This window comes from Myotis davidii, unplaced genomic scaffold (assembly GCF_000327345.1).
Source record: "Myotis davidii unplaced genomic scaffold, ASM32734v1 scaffold94, whole genome shotgun sequence".
NCBI lineage: Eukaryota > Metazoa > Chordata > Mammalia > Chiroptera > Vespertilionidae > Myotis > Myotis davidii.
In genome coordinates, this window is record NW_006285313.1 from 2,104,458 (window position 1) to 2,123,764 (window position 19,307).

Genomic DNA, 19,307 nt, shown 5'->3' on the forward strand with positions numbered 1-19,307 from the left:
TCTCTGGTCTGAGGGCCCGAGGGGATGCCAGCCCCACCCCCTCCCCCAGGCCTGAGGCTGGCCCAGGGCTGGCCGCTGGCTGGTGTAATGGCCTCAGATAATGAGTCCACATTTTTCCAAGGTGACAGTCACTTACTTCCTCCCCTCCCCCAGCCTCACGGCCCCCTTTGTGTCCTCTCCTGGGCGCTGGGGACTGTGGGGCCAGATGAGCAGTGGAGACACTGAAGCAGGCCAGCACCAGCCCCTCCAGCCCCTCCCGGCTCCACTCGCCGGGATGGAGACCACGTAGGAACCTCCTTTGTTGGGGCATCTCCAGCCCCTTCCCATCCTGGTGACAGCATTCATTTCACAAGTGAGAGTTCCGAGAGATGCGAGCTGTACAGACGTCACTGTCTGGGGGCCAGATGGCGAGGCCTGGGGAGGCGGGCGTGCTCTCAGGTTTGGAGGAGAACCCAAGATCACGGCCGTGAAGTGCAGGGGACCTGTTTAGGAACATTCGCTTTGCAAATACAAGGACCAGGACTGTGCACAGCAGGCGTTGTAACGTCTGCTTGCTTTCTGTGTGCAAAAGGGAAGGCCATCTGAGAAGTAAAGCTGCTGGAGGACGTGCGGCCGGACGGTCTGACTGCGAATGCACGCTCCTTGCTCCCCGGGAGGACTCCTCTTCTAGCTCAGGTGGCGGGTGCAGGACAAAGCCGGTCCTATTCAGTCGCCAGCACTGGTGGTAACTGCAGCTCCCCTGCCGCTCTGGGCCACAGAACTCAGACGTGGCGAGCATTCGCTGTCAGCCAGGCACTGTTCTCAGCTCTTCCCTCACCCCGGCTGGGAGCGTGCTGTCACGGTCACTCCCGTTTCCAGATGCGGACGAGGCAGCGGGAGGGGTCACAGGAAGGGTCAGGGCAGAGCCAGTGTCAAAGGCAGGCAGTCGGCTTCGGGGCGCCTCCCTGCACCTGGGCCAGCAGAGCAGCCCTGGGGATGTGGGCCGAGTGGCTCAGCCCATCTGGGATTCTGACTCTGCTCTCGGCCACTCTCCCAAGGAGATCCTCTTTGACAGGCAGGCTCAGCCCTCTGAGGAAAACGATCAGAGTTCTTTTCCTCTCTCCTCTCTCAGCAAACGCAGGCTTCACGGGGGTCTTCAGGCAGGAAGCGGCAGAGCCAGGAGACCAAAGGCCCCTTCGCCACGGACACAGGTGCAGGGGACAGCGTGCTCTTCCCCTGTGGCCGCGAGTCCCCAGGCCGTGAGTCTAATCCTCTTGGATGCAGAGGCTCCCTTCACTTCCCTGTCTGTGCGTTGGCCGTCTAGGACTCTGGTTACGTGTCAGGGCTGAGGAAAGAATCTATTTTGACTCACAAAAGACCTAAATTTACGAAAAAGCAAGGAACATTAGTCACCAAAGCACAAGCATTTTTCAGGTAAAAATAAGAACAGAGTAGAAGCTGGAGATGGATGTGGCCAGGGAGCCACAAAGTAGACACAGACCACAGCACCACTGAGCTGCCTGCCTGGGCGACATGGAGCAGGACCAACCCTACAGAGACCTCGGGGCCATTTCAGTAGCAGTACCGGATTTGGGACCGGAAAGTAGATGCCGTCAAACGTACCAAAGTACATGTGAAGCTACCACATAATGTGCCCCCGACAGAGGGAAGGGACACACCACCTGACAGGAGCTGGGGGAGAGGCACTGCCGGCTGGCCCCCAGGCACACACCACGTCCCTCAGTGACCAGTGAGCGCGGCCGGGCCTGCCACCTGCCCCACAGGCGCCTGGGATGTCAGCCCGGGCCGCCCTGCCCCACCTCGGCCTCGATTCCAGCGCCCCCACAGCCTCCCGGCAGCCAAGACCCCCAGAACCAACAGGGCCAGACGCACCTTCCCCTGCGTGGAGCCATGAGTACCCAGAGGCGGCAGCTTTCTAGATGTTATTTATTAAAAATAGACCCTCTGTCCCTCTCAGCCCGGCCGGGGAAGCAGTCTTTCCCAACGTATTTCCCCGAATGGATGAAGCAATAAGTCTGGGGACTCAAGAGCCACAGCCATCCTGAGTCAGGAGATCGGGCACTGGCGGCCGCCTGCGGGAGCCAGGAGTGAGGGTGGCGGCACCCCACGGCCACCGGAGGCTCCCGCGGCCCAGGCCAGGGGCCGGGACAAGTCCATGACAAGGCCCGCGCTCCACCGGCAGCGTCCGGGCATCACCACTCAGCGCACTCAACACCTGAGGAGGGACGAGAGCCGGCGTGGCTCCCACACACGTGGGAAGGGAAAAAGCTGGACCCAACACAAACATGAACTTATGGGAAAGGCAGGCCCGGCTGGGAGGAGGCAGACCCCAGCAGGGACAGAGGATGGCCCCGGCGAGGTCCGAGCCGACCCCCTCGGCGGCGAGTGCTTCCAGCCACGCCCACGCGGGCACCGGGTCCCAGGCTGGCTGCGGGGCTGATGGGCCCGCGCTGCCTTCCATGGGGCCGCGGCCCAGTCGAGCCGGAGTCGGTTCAGAGTCAGGGTGTCTCCTTACGAGTCAGCTGCTGAGGCCCAAGCTTCTTGCCACTATTTCTTCCGTTTCAGTTTCATGTCCTTTCTGTGCTTCGTGTCTCTGTTCTTCACCTTTTTGTTCTGTTTCGGTTCTTGTTTCGCTTCCAATTTCCTTTTCTTGTCGCTGGGGGGAAAGAACAGCAGTAAAGGACAAAGAATGAACGGTGCACAGGCAGCTCTGCTGGGTCTGAAAAGGGGTCCCATCCCCGAAACAGCGGGAGACCCAGGCAGACACGGATGTCCCTGCAGGCCTGTCCGCACGCCCGGCAGCGTCGGGGCCCGGGGACAGCACAGCAACCCGGCCCCTGCCCTCACTGGGCTCTTGTGGGTAAAGGGACAAATCCACATCTTTTTTTTTTTAGTTTTAGGGAGAGAGACATCAATGTGAGAGAGAAACATGGATCAATTGCCTCCTGTACATTCCCTGACCAGGGACTGAACCCACAACCTAGGTATGTGCCCTGATTGGGTGTATGGACAATGTTCTGACTAACTGAGCGCCCGGCCAGGGCAGAAATCCACGTCTTAGTATCAGAAGTCTGAGTTCTCTCGGAGTCCTGTACGCTCCCCTCTCCCAAGACCCCAAGAAAACTCTAAGGCATCGCCAGGGAGATTCCCTCCCACCACTCACCACTCAGGATCACCCTGGAAACCAGACACGTTGTCCCAGGGCCCCTAACACAAAGCGTGAGACTCCAGGCAAACCCTACACCACTTCCTGAGGGGCCGCTATTATTTCATTTTCCTGAACAAGAAGAAAGCCCGAGGAGCACCAACTCGGGTTACACATTTCGGTGGCGAGCGGGTTCCTGGAGGACAGATCAGCCCGGGTCACTCCTCCCTGCCCCTTAGGCTCGGGCACAAGTACCTCCCTATGCGGGAGGGTGAACAGGGCTCTCCAGGGCCAGTAACATCACCTGACCACTCAGGAGGGAAAAGGGAAGGAAGGCAAGGCCTCTAAGAATATACAGTGACAGGTCAGAGTTTTACCTCCAAAAGCATGGACTCAGCCCTCAAGCACGGAGCTGCCGCCCGGGCTCCTCACCGGCAGGGACAGCCCAGCCAAGGCAGGAGCGGCCACGCTCTGTAAGCGCGGACCAGCCTTCCCCCGGCCATGCACGCCCCGGCTGTCGGTGCCAGTCAGGGCCTCACTCGCCACAGCCATCGTGGGCCCTGCTGCATCTGCCACTCTGCCCAAACCGGAGGCCAGCACACGCTGCACAGGCTCTGCGCCACCTCAGAGCACGTGGGGGTGAGCCCACACCGACCGGCTCCCTCGAGACCCGCGATGTGCGGAGACGCAGAGCGAGCATCTAACTCCTGGGACCCACAGCTCCCACTCACAGGACTTCCTCCTTCCACGTTTCCAAATGAACTCTTCAGGGGACCAGCCAATGGCACGAACTCACCCCACACCAACCCCCAACAGCGGTGGGAGCCTCATCTCTAGAGGCCCCGGGCAGGGAGGACACGTTCTCTCCCACGGAAACTCCAACGAAGGTGCCAGCCAGAAACGTGGTCATCCACAAACATAACCCTCGCCGAGACACCACGTGGAACAGGGGTTTCCCAAGAGTGGTCCCAGGACACCTAGGCTGCCCAAGACCCTGCCAGGGTGCCCAGGCCCAAGCTATGTTCATATAATGCTAATTCATGATGTGCCTTTTTCACTTCTATGCTCACACTGTTCAGTTTTCCAGAGGCTACAAGACATATGATAGCACAAAAGACTGCAGGATCTCCAGATCAATGCGAAGGTAAAACCACGCCACTTTAAAACCACCGAAACACATGAGTCCGGTATTGGACCATTAATTCTAAATGAACAAATTCTTTAAAATTTCTCAGTAATTAAAATTTCTGGTATCGGAAATATAAATAGCCCACAAGCCCTTTGGGATCCCTCAATAGCTTTTGTTATAAAGGGACTTTAAGACCCCAGACCTTGAGGCCCGCTGGCTGGGAGGAGAGCGCAGCTATAGCCACGGGCTCCACGGTGGACAAGCCTGGCCCCGCGCCGGCCCTGCCCCTTACAGCTGTGAGCCTCCTGGGAAGTTACGATACACCTCCCGGCCTTGGTTACTTCATCGTCACAGCAGTGATGGTGACAAACATCCACCCATGCTGCTCTGCGGGTGACGGACGCTGCGCTAAGCCCACGGGCAGCGCTCATCCCTGGCAGGTCTGGGACTGTCCCCTCCAACTCCCCTGCCATCCAGGGAACACGAGGGCTGCTGAGGTCCGGGCCAGGAGACAGCGCTGCCTGGCCTGTAGCAGGTGCTACCAAAGCCGCCACCGCAGAGGGAAGAACCGTGATGTTTCTCTCAGAGTCTGTTCCAACCGCTCTCCTAACGCAAGTTACTAGAGAAGCACAGAAGAAAGACTGTCCAACGGGCCCCACCTTTTCAGGCTGACGATCGAAGCGTTCTGCCCAGCCTTGTTCAAGACCTCATTCCACTCTTCATCGTCCCCACGGATTATGTATCTAAAAATAGAGAACATATCAGAGCCGGCTCAAAAGAAAAGGGGATGCCTACAAGAAAACAGGACAGTGACAACATTCCCGTCAGACACATCCTGCCCCAATGCCAGGCCGAGCTGCATCAGCGTTGAGCAGCAGGGCCCAGCGGACAGCACTGCAGGGGGCAGAGGTCAGCGGCCCCCCAGCGGGGCCACACAGGACAGTCCTGCACCGGAGGCAGCACCCAACTCCTCCCTGACTGATTAACTGACCACCAAAGCCGCCTCCTGTCAGCCCACCACCTTCTTGCTCACTCCCACCTCCAAACGTGCCGCCAACCCTGGACTGTGCCTCTCCCGCCCACCTCGCCCACCTCTGGGGGATCTAGCAGTCCCGGCAAGTCAAGGTTTTGATATTGCACAGCTGGCAGCAGAGCCTGGAACCCTGCCCAGTGACCTCCTGGCCACCTCCCCATCTCCCGTGTCCAACAGCCACCATCAGCAATGACCCAGCAACTACAGGACTAAGGCCAGCGAGGCACAGCCAACAGTGAAGGAGGAGGATTTTAGCTCTCAGTGCTTCTAAGGTGACCCCATGAAACACAGCTTCCAGGGCTCCGGGGCCCGGGTGAGGAACAGGAGACCTGCGGCAGGTTCTCCAGGCGCCAGAAGCCAAAGTGCAGCCTTCGCTGTCCCCAGGCAGCAGAGGGCCTTACTGAGAGAGGTCCATGTCCTTCAGCTTCCCCACTTCCTTCTTGTGTTTCTCCTGGAATTCCTTTGCTGCTTCATCCTGCGGGCAAGGTCCAGAGACAGAGCAGGTCAGTTAAGCAGAGGGCCAATCGCAAATATCACCCCTATGAGCAGACACCTCCTACTCCCACGCAGGAGGCGGCCCTTACTAAATGTACGTGAACGCACAGGGTGCATCTGAAAAGCCTACACGGGCCAACGGCTCACAGCAGAGCTGGCCTGGTGCACACACACATCCTTCAGTGGGAGGCAGAGCAGGCCCCTGTGCACTCAGCACATCCAGGGCAGGGACACGCAGGGAGGGAAGGTCTCCCGCACCCAAGATCAACACCACCGGGCACGGTCAGCGCCGCGGACTCCTGCTAAAGGGGACGGGCTCCCCGTCAGCGCTCGCAAGGCCTTCAGCAGTGGCATACCAGGTCATCACTCAGAGTCTTCATCGTGGGCTCCATGACCACGTCCTTCACGGCCACCATCTGCTCCTCAATGGCCTTCTCCTGCACCTCGTTAAACAGCTGCAAAGACAACGGCCAGAAAGCAGAGATGAAGCAGCAGCAGGGACCCCGTCCTGAGCACAAGCTCAACATAGCTGAGGCAGCGTGTGTTCATGGCAAGAGTATAAAAACACAGACTGCACGCCCTGGCTGGCTTGGCTCAGTGGACAGAGCGTCGGTCTGCGGACTGAAGGATCCCGGGTTCGATTCCAGTCAAGGGCACATGCCTGGGTTGCAGGCTTGATCCCCAGTAGGGGGTGTGCAGGAGGCAGCCGATCAATGATTCTCTCTCATCATTGATGTTTCCATCTCTCTCCCTCTCCCTTCCTCTCTGAAGTCAGTAAAAATACAGTGGGGGGCCTTGACTTACGAGTGTCCTGACTAACGAGTTTTTTGAGATACCAGCTATCTCTCAGCTGATTTTTTGCATTGAGTTGATAGAGTAATTTGAGTTAACGACCTCCTTAACGAGCTCGGTCTCAGAACGAATTAAACTCGTAAGTCAAGGCCCCACTGTATATACGTGTGTAAAAAACAACACAGACTGCATATCCCCAGCTCCCAGCAGTGGTCCCCCTGGAGGGAGCACTGCAGATAGGGCTGCAGCCCCATTTCTCCAGGGTGCGTGCGTGTGTGTGTGTGTGTGTGTGTGTGTGTGTGTGTATGAGCACATGCGCCTGTGAGAGACGATCTGCAGCGTATGTGGCCAAACGTTAAGATCTAGTCATCCTGGGGCAGGGAGCAGGCTGTCACATCATTCCAAATGGACCACAACCCGCCCTCGGCCAAGGGTACCTTCACGACTTTGCGGATGATGCGGTTGAAAAGCCCCATCAGCTGGCCGGCGGGCAGCTCGATCTCCTTTTCCAGCTGGTCCACGGACTTGTGCTGCAGGCCGACCCCCAGGAGGAGAGCCTGGAAGATGGGAAGTCCTGAGTGGCCACGGGGCAGGCCCTGCCCATCCAAGCACTGAGACAGCTCGCTCTGGACCACAGTGATCAACCGCCATGGTCATTCTGGAATCTTCTCTTTCATCCTGTTACTGGAACTACTGAGAAGTGCCCCCTCTTCCTAAAACCCCCAAACTGACTTATCCTGAAAACAGCTGCTTCACAGCTACGCTGAGAGGTGTGGGTGCTCCCAGCCTCCGCTGAAGGAGAGAGCGAGCCAAGGCCACAGGGCACAAGGATGTGGGCTCGAATGCAGCTCCTCCTTGCCAATTGCGTGGCCGGGCTCAGGACTCAACCTCAGAGCCCCAGTGTCCCCGCCTGCACCACTGGGAGAGGAGACCCCCTCCCACCCCCGATCAGAACCTCGAGGAGTTCAATGCACAAAGTTACGTCAAAACATTCGACCGGACATCCCGCCCGTAAACTGCGCCAGACCCAGCACACGGGCAGCAAGTAACCTACCGACTGGGCAGCGGACAGGGCCAGGTCCCCCAGCTGGTTCAGGAAATACATCCGGGCGATGGCGGGGATCATGTCCATGATGAGGTGATAGTCGACCATGTTCCGTGAGTACATCTCCAGCCTCTTCAGGTCATAGGGCAGAAAGAGCGCCTCCAGCTCCTCCCGGCGCAGGGCTGCAGGGGCAAGCCAGGCGGGTCAGGGCCGTCCCGGGCACCCTAACGCTGCTCCTCCGCCTTCAGCCAGAGCAGCCTCTGGGGAGTACCTGCCCCCCGATGTAAGATACCGACCACCCCAGGCAGCCCAACCCTTCCCCGGGCCACGAAGGGAGGGGACCCCTGGCGTGGGCCTTTACGCGGAGCTCCACGCCCACACAGCCGGTCCGGGGAAGCTCGGGGCCCAGCGGGGAGGATCTAACACCCTGTCCCACTTGTCACTTCCCAGGACCCGCCTCACAGGAAGTGTCCAGCTCGAGGAGCAGGTTTTTCAAAATAGAACTGGCAAAACAACGTGCACACGCATAGTTAGCAACAGAACAACAAAAAAAAGCCCACAGCTGTTAATGTGAGTCTTCCTATTTCCTGGTATTTTAAATATTCCAACAGAATTCATCATCCCCAGCACACGTCCCTGTGCTGGCCACAGGTGGCTGGCAGCACGTCCTTTCACGGCTCCGCACCTGAGGACACAGCTCGGCACCGAGCGAGTTACCTGGTGCACAGGATTTAAGTCGGGTTCCAGGACTCACTAGCTGAATAGCCTTATCTGACATCCCTGAAGTCAGATCTCACCCCCGAGTCCTATTACGTAGACAGCTACCGTGGGTGACGGTGCCCAAGGCAGAGGAGGGCTGCTGAGCGGGAGGGGCAGCAGATGCTGGCCTAGAGCCGGTCCCTCCATTCCCAGGCCCTCCCTCTTCTGGGACCACCACACCCACCTCCTTCCACACAACCCACGACCAGCCCTGCGCCGTCCTGCCCAGCTCACCTGGCGGCGAGGGCTTCCCGATGTTCCTGTTCTGAATGATGTTCAGAGCCAGGGGAGGAGCGAAGGTGCTGAACTGGTAGGACAGCAGAGCTAGGAAGCGCCTGCGGAAATCTGTGGGGTGCAGCCACAGTCAGGGTCCGGAAGCCCCCCTTCACCCCGCATCTGCCCGCTGGCTCCCTTCCACTCAGACGCACCTTTCCAAAAGGCCGCCAGCCAGGCCCCCTGCTCAGCCTCGCTCTCCTCAGCCAGCGTCTTCAGCATGACGCACGAGTGTTCTCCCGTCAGGTCGTTCTGGAAAAGACAGAATGGCACCAAGAACCCCCTCTGAGCAGCCGTCGCTGTTAACGGGTAAGAGCTCGGAGGGAAGCATGGTGCTCCCACGGCCTTTCCCCTTGCCCAGCGGGAGGAGTGCCCTCACCTCCCATTCTCACGGGCATCACTTCCCACACTTCCGAGCAGACGCCATGGCAACGGAGCAGAGCTGCCCTGGACCACGGAGGTGAGCCACTTGCTCACATCAGGTAGATGATGAACGCAGAGTTACCACAGCTTAAACTCCACGCAACCCAGTCAACGTGTTTCGGGGCCTTACAGCAAAAACTGTGTGTGAAACCCTGAGTTTCCATGCTGGCAACCAGTTTGCAAGAGCAGCCTCTTTAGGTGCTAAAACGGTGACCACAGGTTTTCCCTTTTTACTACAGAACAACAAAGCCCAGACCATAAAAATATCTAATGGATCTCAACATCCGTGTAACAAAACGCCAGCATCCAGTCACAAACGGCAGCACACAGCACAAGCGCATGCTGAGGCCGCACTGAGCTCAATGATCCACGTTCCTTGTAGTCGACTCCAAGTGTATATCCCAGCCTCAACCTCTCAAAGGGGCACCACCCTACATACTGGCTTTGCACCCTCCAAAATCAAGCCTCCAGCACCCCTTCCTCTTTGCCGATGACCTCCTCTCACTGAGAACACTGAAGCAATCAGAAAAGAACTTCCTCCTTCCCACCCAAGTCAATCAGCAGTCAACCCTTCCACACCCACACTCCCTGCCTTCCCCCTTGGGAAGGATGAGGTGGCCACCTCTCCTCCTCCCTCCCGGTCCTACCGCCTCACCTCCTCAAGGCCTGCATTCCTACAACCAGACCCTCCCTGTCCATTACAATTACTTGCGTGGTTTCTGCAGGATTCTCCCCTGCAGCACACCAACATGTTCCAGAAGCTCCCATCTGATAGGCCCGCCTGCCTGTCTCCCTCCAGCTGCCCTGTTTCTCTGCTGCCTTTTGCTGTGCATGTGACGCATCTGCTCAGTCCGCTCCCTCACCGCCCGTTCTCTCCAATCGCGCGGGTCCCTCACTCCAGTGAAGCTGCTCTCAGTGGGATCACTGATGCTGGGAGGGCCAACGGCCAATTGCTTTTCCTCTTAACTGCTCTCTGAATAGCAAATGACTCCCCTTCTTGAAGCACTGGTTGACCTCGGCCTGTGACACCAAACCCCGACTTTCTCCCCGGCTGCTCCTCATTCCTCTAAACCAGTGGCTCTCAACCTTCTGGCCCTTCAAATACAGTTCCTCATGTTGTGACCCAACCATAACATTATTTTCGTTGCTACTTCATAACTGTAATGTCGCTACTGTTATGAATCGTAATGTAAATATCTGATATGCAGGATGGTCTTAGGCGACCCCTGTGAAAGGGTCGTTCGACCGCCAAAGGGGTCACGACCCACAGGTTGAGAACCGCTGCCCTAAACACTGAGGACTCCAAGCACTCACCCTCTTGTCTCCACGTCCAGTCCCTACCTTCATAGCTGTCATTCCTTATTCACTCACTGAACAGAAGCACCGACAGCCCTCCACATCTGCCGGCTCCTCACCTTCAGATTCAATCACCCACCCTTCAAAAACACTCAGAAAAAAAGTTACACTGTCAGGGCCCTGGCTGGGTAGTTGAGTCACACACTCTCCCCTTCCATAACAACCTCTATGCTCTGTCATGAACTCTTCCCTAAAACTACTTTTAACTTTTTAAAGAAATCCAGGGAGGCCCCAGTTAGAGGCTTCTAGAGCTCGCTGAGCAAGTGCACGAGGGCCTCGGCTATGTCACCGGCAAGCATGGAGCCCCAGCGCACCGGGGAGAGCAGCGCAGTGCCTGTCAGGGGGGACGGCTGCTCTGGTGGCCCTCAGGCGGGGGCACCTGCTCGGCACACGGCGGGCACAGGGTTCTGCAAGGACAGGCCCGTCCCCACTGTAACCACAAACCCACCCCCCTTCTAGGCGCCTACTCACCGGGGTCTGTCTCAGATAGACAGGAACGAACCCCGCCCGTTTCCAGAACCTGCAAAGACGCAAAGGGAGCAGTCACTGTGCGCCCTCTGGGAGCAGCTGGCAGACCAAGCTGGGAAGGGCCAGGGGGGCAGGGAGTCGACGCACATTGGACCAACACCAGGCGCACAGCCCACAGAACCCTCATTCTCAGATACCAAGGGGGGGGATGAGACAGGCAAACCCTTACTTGAGGAGCCTGGGGGTCAAGCCATAGGACACTCCCAGGTAATCCAGGTGCTCTGCGGGCCTCTCGTTCAGTTTGAGGAGCAAGGGCGGCAGGTCCTTCCGGGGAGTGACGACCTCTTCCAACAAGCTGACGGCCTGGAGGAGGCAGGGGGGCCGCCAGGCCGAGGGGGGCAAGGTCAGGGACCTCCCCGAGCACGGCACTCCAGGCTCTAGACGGAGCAGGAACAGCAGGACAGGCTGCCTGGCTTGTTCCCAAGGTTCTCAAAACAGAGGAGCCCCAGCGAGCCCAGGGCTCATCCTGAGTTCACCGGCCCCTGTAAGCGTGCACTGCTCAGCATGCAGAAGAGCCATGCGGCCTAGACGTGCCTGCAGGTTCACAGACAGACAAGGTAGGTCCCAGAGAGGAGGCTGAAGGTCCAGGCCTGTCACTGGGAAGTGACACACGTCTGAGCCTGACCATAAATATAACCCATGCCCCACACCAACGGGCACATGGGAAATTCCAGCGCGTGTGCGAAAGCGGCCCAGCTCCAGGTTAACCACGCTCACCGAGAAGGACGGAGTCCGAGGCCGAGCCTAGGACTGAGACCCGGGGGGTCGTTTGAAGCTGAACCTGCATCAGCATCACCTGGGAGCTTGTTACGACCACATTACGGGGCCTCGCCCGAGCGTCTGACTCAGGAGGTCTGAGCAGGACTCTAGAATTTGCATTTTTAACACGTTTCCAGCTGATGCTAATGGTGCTGATCTGAAGATCGCAACCGTCAGGCTCAAGCAAGCAGCAGCTCCTCCAAAGCTCTGTGTGCCTGCTCCACGCACAGGCCCAGGCCACTCACTAGCCTCGATGGTGCTCCTGCAGACCCGGGAGGCCCTCCAGGAACCAGCTCAGCCCAGAGCTGCTTACCTCGCTGCTGACGGTGTGAATTTCTTGTGTCGTCTCAACGACCTTCTCCTCCAGACAAGGGAATCTGCCTTCGTAGTACATCTGCAGCAGCTGCAGAGCTCGGCTGCCGTAGCCCATCTGTGAGCAAGCACGGAGGGAAACGGCCAAGGAAGAGAAGTTCTAGTCCAGTGGTCGACAACCTTTCAGACCTCACAGACCACTAGTGGTCCGCAGACCACTGGATGGCGACCGCTGGCCTAAGCCCATCAAGAACAGCCCATTAGCCTTGATCGGTTTGGCTCAGTGGATAGAGCGTAGGCCTGCGGACTCAAGGGTCCCAGGTTCGATTCCGGTCAAGGGCATGTACCTTGGTTGCGGGCACATCCCCAGTGGGGAGTGTGCAGGAGGCAGCTGATCGATGTTTCTCTCTCATCGATGTTTCTAACTCTCTATCCCTCTCCCTTCCTCTCTGTAAAAAATCAATAAAATATATATATTTTTAAAAAAGAACAGCCCATTAGCCATCGGGCATGAGGAAGGCTGGCTGGGATTTCTGGACCACAGATCAGCAAGCCCAAACCTGATGTCTCCCCAGCTAACCCAGGGGTCCTCAAACTTTTTAAACGGGGCCAGTTCACTGTCCCTCAGACCGTTGGAGGGCCGGACTATAGTTTAAAAAAAACTATGAACAAATTCCTATGCACACTGCACATACCTTATTTTGAAGTAAAAAAACAAAACGGGAACAAATACAATATTTGTATTTGCATGTGGCCCGCGGGCCGTAGTTTGAGGACTCCTGAGCTAATTCCTCAGCGGAGATTTCTAAGAGACGGGAAGTGATTACAGAAAGATCTGGTTCTCAGGTCCCCTGTCCTCACAACAAAGGAAGAGCGAGCACATACAATCATCCTGTCTGCCCCCGGCCCCAGCCGACACACCCCACAGCACTGGACTGCGTGCCCCTCGACCAGCTTCCCATTCACACAGCCACGTACGCCTGCCCTAACAAGCCCTCAGCACAGCTGCTGAGAGGAGGGAGGACACGTTACCCCTTGATAATCCGGGTGAACAGCAATGCGAACCACCCTTCCACCGGAAAGGCCACCGAAGTCTGGATCTTGGAACTGTGTGGGAGACACAAGCCAGCAACTTAGCGACACACACACCCTCCGACAGGGTCGGCTTCGCTCACACCGACAGGCCAGGGGGAGCGCATCACCTGTTCGGACACTGTCCAAGGAATCAGGTCTCCCGAAGCCTTCTTGCCTCGAGACAGGCTGTTCAAGATGGACTGGCGAGAAATCTCTCCCTCCAGGCACACCTGCGGGGGAAGCAGCACAGTGCAGACAGGAAGGCCGGCCCCCGCCCACAGCCCACTCACAGAACAGCATCAGCGTCCGCTGGTCTGACCAGGCCAGCTGTTTCCACTCCAGGCCAGGCTTGACCCTGTAACTGGCTCATCCACTTCCAATGGAAGCTTCATCACTACACCCATGGGTGCCTGACACTCACTAACCAGGCAGAGCACTGACATCTCCCTGGTATGCGTGTGCACACACCCACCAAGACACAGCTCATGCAGCTCTGCACAGAGAGTGCAAGTTCCCCGTGACTCGGGTATCTGCCAGGAGGACAGTCACACACAACATGGTACGTGCATATCATGAAATACAATGCAGCCTTTTAAAAGTCTACAAATTATAGATATTTGACACGCAAGAAAATAAAGGCAGATTACCAAGCACTGTGATCCCATGTTTATGAAAAGGAAAAACGATATAGAAACGCATAAACACATGCCAGGCATTCAGAACACCGTTTTTCCCAATCTGCCTTCTAATGTTATAAGCGCCATGTACTGCTTTGTACCGAAGGAGGAACACAAACAAGTTCTGTCCTAGGAGGAGCCAGTGCCGACTGTCACCCGCCCATGAACCGCGGGGCCTTGGCTCTGTCCGTGGTGCTTCCTTTCGATGCCCCCTTATCGCCTGCCTCATACACCCAGCAAGCAACAGCTCCCACCGCGGTTACTGAGCCACTAACCCTCCACACCTAAGCGCTTCCCACATTCAATGCCCCCAGACACCTCCGCTCTGTACCTGGATGACGGCCAGCACTTCGGGAAGGGCGTTCTGGGTGGGGGGCACGGGGGGCAGGAGGCAGAAGAGATGGTGAGCAGGTGCATCGGAGAGCATCTGGAGATCATTGGGGGAGTTCTGTGGGCAAAACACGGGTCAGGGAGAACGCTCCTCTGCGTGTCCTTTACTTGGGGTCAAGACCTTCCCTAAGCCAGTGACCGGCCAGACCCAGCACAGTGCCCTCCGTGTGTCTTGGGCAGCCAGCCCGAGACCCTTCAAAATGGCCCGAGTGGGACTCCAGTGTCTGCTGTCACCTCCCATGAGCGCTGAGGCTGCAGGGGGGCGAAGAACTGCCTAGTTGGCACTGTTTCTCAGATGGGAAGGGAACTTCCTCCTGAGAGAGCCTGTCACCACTTCTAACACCAACTCTTCAGCCTTCCATGAAAGGGGGTTCATAGAAATGACACCTAGACCCTCAAAGCACTTCCTTTCCAACGTGCCCTTTAGTGTGCATGGCATTCAAATGTCCCAACTTCTCACTCACTGCTCCTTAAAAATAGCCCAGAGGACACAAGACTGGTCTCAGGTCAGACAGCACCAGCAGGTCCCAAGTGCTGTCACCTGAGCCTGTCAGCTGAGCAGACAGCAAGAAACAGAAGCTGAAACGGGCAATGCTTCCCACCTCCCCAGGTCAACAACCATGGGCAATACAGCCCTCCAGAAAGGTCACCGGCCCTTGCCAAGGTCAGGACAGTGAAGTCGGGTGGAATGGTCACCTGAGCACTCCACTGGGTAACAGAAGACGTGAAAAGCCAGGGGAGAGGGGACTGTCGGGGCTGAAGTTCACCCGGGCCGGGCTGCAGCTACCTTATAGTGAGAAGCCACGTACAGGGCCATCAGCCGCTGCAGGAACACCTCGGAGGCCTTGTGGTAGCAGAAGAGGGTGTCTCTGTTCACATAGTAGCTGGGACTGGAGTTAAGCAACCAGAACAAAGCAAAGTGAGCCCCAAACCGGACATCCACTTCCGAGGGTCACCTGGGAAGAGGAACCCCGTGTCTTGAGCAGAAACACGTTAGGGAAGGAAAGCAGGAAACTGGGAGTTCCCTAGAGCAGCAGGCCACGAAACCAAGGGCCAAAACCCGTGTGGTTCTTTCATCGCCCCCTCCCCTCTGCAGGGCAAAGGGCCCCGGAGGATACAGCTCGCAGGCTTCCGGCAAGGGGCAGCCCGACACGATCCGAGTGATGTTGAGGCAGTCCAGGCACAGGAGGTCGGTCAGCCACTTCTCCACCGCGTCCCCAGGGGCGTATCGGATCGACTCCTGCAGGGAAACCTCATGCAGCGTCCGCGCTGCTCCCGAAACACACACAGTGAGAAACAATTATTAAATACGCTTTGTCTAAAAGAGCGGGGCAAATGTTCTACTTTATCTTTGTCACAGCGCGCCCACGCAAATCTGGCTGGAGCATGTGAACTGAGTGGTTTTAAGCTTTTCTGGTGGATGTGCAGCTTTGCCATACACAGTCCAAGGCTCTCGCTAAGTCAATGCAGCCTCGCCCCGAGATGGGGACAAGCACGGGCCCAGCCACCAGAAGGCCCGCGAGGCTCCCATCTGGTCACTGGCTGGCCAGGCTATGGAGAAAAGCACCTCCAGCCTTGGGGAGTGAACCTGATTGTGGGAGGGTTTGGCACCACCCATGACGTCACAAGGGGAAGGGCCCGGCGAGAATGAAAAGGACTTGCTGTGCGCTGCAGGGCATTGGAGCTGCAGGTACCTGAGGCCAGCCTGGCCGTGGTTGTGGTCTTGTTCTCAGCCGTGGTGCTGATCTGGCTCTGGGCACTCTGCTGCCGGAGCTGCTGGATTAGCTTGAGGGACAGTGACCGACCAGTGCCCTCGTAGCTAGGAGCAAAAGCAAAGGCCGTCAGGCGCAAGGTCCCAATCCATTCTCCAGGGGAACAAGGACCACTTTCCTCATCCTGCAGGAACCGCAGACTCCTGCTCCCCAAGGACGGCCCTGCTCACCTCTGAACCTCCTGGACAGCACAGGGCACCCAAGGAGGCAGGTGGCACCGTGGCTCCCGTCCGGGCACATCTACTTAGTACTCGGGGCAAGGAACTCAACCTCTGTAAGCCTCGTCCTCACAGGGGGACTATGCTACACACCGCACAGGACGGGCTATGGATTAAATAAGGACTGGGAAAGCTATGTGAGTAAAGCCTCTAGCATAATGAAACCAAAAGACTGTGAAATGGTCAATTACTCAGAGCTGCTGTTAGAAGTAACAGCTTGAAGGAACAGAGAACATCCAGTTTGGAAAATCAAGATTAAACAAACCCACTACCCAAGTCATTCTTCTAATTACTCCTTTTACTTAAAAGGTGACATAAAACAACTTGAAGAAAATTGGGGGTGGGGGGAGAAATCATCTATAAACTGATCACGGAACCAGCACTTTTCAATCCTATTTCCTCCTTGCCTTTCGTCGCAAGCACAAGTGACCAGAGTACAGACGGCCCAGCAGGCTTTCTTTCTTATTATTACACTTTGTAGTGCTCATTATTCTAATGCTTAGTACTGTGTATATACACGCACTTCCTCTTACTCAAATACTACTTTTAAAGAATGACCAAGAAATTGGAATTGTGAAGTATTTTTTCACCCTCTCCACTCCACGTAGCAAAACTTTCTTAAAAGAATTCCATTTACTAAAAACAAAAACAAGAATAAACACAACAAAACTAAAAGCTTTTGTGCTTCAAAGGACATAATAAAGAAAGTGACACACAAAAAAAACAACAAACCCAGAATGGAAGAAAAATTCTGTCAATCATATATCTGATGAGGGACTTGTGTCTAGAATATATAAGAAACCCTTACAACTAATTAAAAAACACAGAATTAGAAATGAGCAGAGGACCTGAATAGCTATTTCTTCAAAGATATCCAAAGGCTAATCAGCGCCTAAGCCGCCCCACATCACCAGCCACAGGAAAGGCACTGAAGACCCTATGGACACCTCTTCGCACTAAGATGGCTGTAATAAAAGGACGTAGGACAGATGCTGGCTAGGATATGGACAAACTGGACCTTCACACCCTGCTGGTGAGAGTGTAAAATGGTACAGCTGCTTTGGAAAACAGTCTGGCAGTTCTTCAAATGGTTAAACAGAAAGTTACCATTTTACTCAGTCACTCCACTCCCGAGGTAGATGCCCAGGAAAACTGAAAACATGTCCACACAAAAACCTGTACAGCAACATTCAGAGCAGCATTAGTCCTCACAGCCAAACGACAGAAACCGCCCGAGTGTCCATCAAAAAAAAAAATGTTTATAAACACACAATGGAATATGATTTGGCCATAAAAAGGAATGAAATACTGATACAAACCACACGGATGAACCTTAAAAGCATTACGCTAAGTGAAAGAAGCCAGTCACAGATTGTAGGATGCCATTTATAAGCCATGTCCAGCACAGGCAAATCTACAGAGACAGAAAGTGGATTCGTGGTTCCCTAGGAGTGGAGGAGGGGAGGGAGGGTTGGAGGTTGACAGCTATAGGGCATGGGGTTTCTTTCTGGGCTAATGAAAATATTCTAATTCTGACTGGTAATGATTGCACAACTCTGTGAATATACTAAAAAACAACTGAATTATACACTTTAAATGGGTAAATTGTGTGGTATGTTAATTACATCTCAACAAAGCTGTTATCAAAAAAAGTAAAGTCCACTTTATTTAAATATTTTCAGTGTCAGTAAAGCAGTCACAATAATACATCTATCATAGAATTTTCTTTGCAAGATGTGACTGACATATCAAAATATTTCCAATATTAAAGTTATGTATTCACTGACCTGGAAAATTTCAGTTCTGGAAACAAGCAAATTAAAAACAACATGTAAACTATGCTTACGTTCTTGTTCAAACACAAAGGTAAAATAAATGCACAGAAAATGTACACTGACATTCTAACAGACGCTATCTTTAGATGACCAGGTCACTGGCGATTTTTCTTGTTGCCTTCCTGTTTTCCCTAAATTTTCTATAGCAAACATGAACTAAGTATTTCAAAATTTAAAAAAAATCTCCCGAGCCATTATAAGCACACTGGCTTATGCTAATTGTAGCTACTTTAACAGCACGTTTTGTTATGACTCTAAGCTATAAGACATTGGTGTTGCCATCCATATACTAAAAACCTGATCAGACTGGAGGAGACACTTGCACCCGAGTTCTTCAGATGTGTGCGGCCCCTTTCATGTCGGACCAGAGTGAGCTACTGCAGATTTCTAAGAGGTCAGCTCCCATGTGTAAGAGTCCTAGGAGACTGAAGCAGCCCCAAAGACTCTGGCGTCGGGAACAGACTTACCCACCCCGCCACATTCGTTACGGGCCACTGCCAGAACCTGCAACGAGAGCGATGGCTGCACCCCAAGGTGCCTTACCCGTTGATGGTGGATGCCATGAAAACAAGGTAGGGGCCCAGGAGGCTTTTCACCAGGGGGAGGGGGATGGCAGCAGCTTCATCAATCACAACGAGTTCAGCCTGGCCCAGTTTCACGGCGTCTGCGGGATGTATATACTGGGGAAAGACACGTTGGTATCATTAGCCTGGCCACCTCGTGTCGCAGGGGTGGTCCCTGGTGAGGCATCATGAAGGCCTCTCTTTCCTCTCCCTGCTTCCCACTCCTTTCTTTCCGTCCTCAATCCCTCGTTTCCTTGGCCAGGCAAAAATGTACTGGGCTTGGAATCAGACGCCTGGGTTCAAACAGTTCAACCCCCAATTGTGTGGCCCCAGACGGGCTACTTACTCACAGGCAGCCTGATTCCTCCCCTGCAAAATGGAGGCGATACCTACCTGATGGCTGCCGGAGAGGAAAATCAGGTAAATCTGTGGGAGTCCTTGCCCGGTGCCTGGCCCAGTGTGGTAGGTGGTGCCTCCCTTTCCTGCCTTCTCATGCCTCCCCCACGCCTCTCTCTGGCCAGTGAGCCAGAGGCACAGCTCGGCCCTAGCGGTGGCCAATGGGAGGATGGTGATTTCTCAAGCCCTCACTATGTGCTGGGTACCGTGCACCAGGCTGACACCATCATCATAAAGGCCGCATCTCCTTGCACTAACAGGATACTTCTAAGACTTATCCCTATCTTAACACACACACACATATTCACACGTTTATTTATATTATTAGCTTGG

The 19,307-nt window shown here is 55.4% G+C and overlaps 1 protein-coding gene across 1 annotated transcript in view; it reads right to left on the minus strand.

Annotated features, from left to right (window-relative positions):
- Positions 1 to 1,907: 1,907 nt before the first annotated feature.
- Positions 1,908 to 19,307, minus strand: part of NAT10 (N-acetyltransferase 10 (GCN5-related)) — a 31,503-nt gene continuing 14,103 nt past the window's right edge. The window contains exons 11-28 of the mRNA XM_015559019.1: positions 18,559 to 18,695; positions 15,885 to 16,009; positions 15,309 to 15,459; positions 14,978 to 15,074; positions 14,132 to 14,248; positions 13,252 to 13,353; positions 13,082 to 13,156; positions 12,051 to 12,167; positions 11,148 to 11,281; positions 10,922 to 10,970; positions 8,827 to 8,923; positions 8,633 to 8,743; positions 7,649 to 7,821; positions 7,032 to 7,151; positions 6,159 to 6,257; positions 5,709 to 5,782; positions 4,934 to 5,017; positions 1,908 to 2,656 (exon numbers count right to left, since the gene is read on the minus strand). Coding sequence (XP_015414505.1) covers positions 2,548 to 2,656; positions 4,934 to 5,017; positions 5,709 to 5,782; positions 6,159 to 6,257; positions 7,032 to 7,151; positions 7,649 to 7,821; positions 8,633 to 8,743; positions 8,827 to 8,923; positions 10,922 to 10,970; positions 11,148 to 11,281; positions 12,051 to 12,167; positions 13,082 to 13,156; positions 13,252 to 13,353; positions 14,132 to 14,248; positions 14,978 to 15,074; positions 15,309 to 15,459; positions 15,885 to 16,009; positions 18,559 to 18,695 — 1,971 coding nt within the window. The 3' untranslated portion in view covers positions 1,908 to 2,547. The remainder of the gene's footprint in view (positions 2,657 to 4,933; positions 5,018 to 5,708; positions 5,783 to 6,158; positions 6,258 to 7,031; positions 7,152 to 7,648; positions 7,822 to 8,632; positions 8,744 to 8,826; positions 8,924 to 10,921; positions 10,971 to 11,147; positions 11,282 to 12,050; positions 12,168 to 13,081; positions 13,157 to 13,251; positions 13,354 to 14,131; positions 14,249 to 14,977; positions 15,075 to 15,308; positions 15,460 to 15,884; positions 16,010 to 18,558; positions 18,696 to 19,307) is intronic.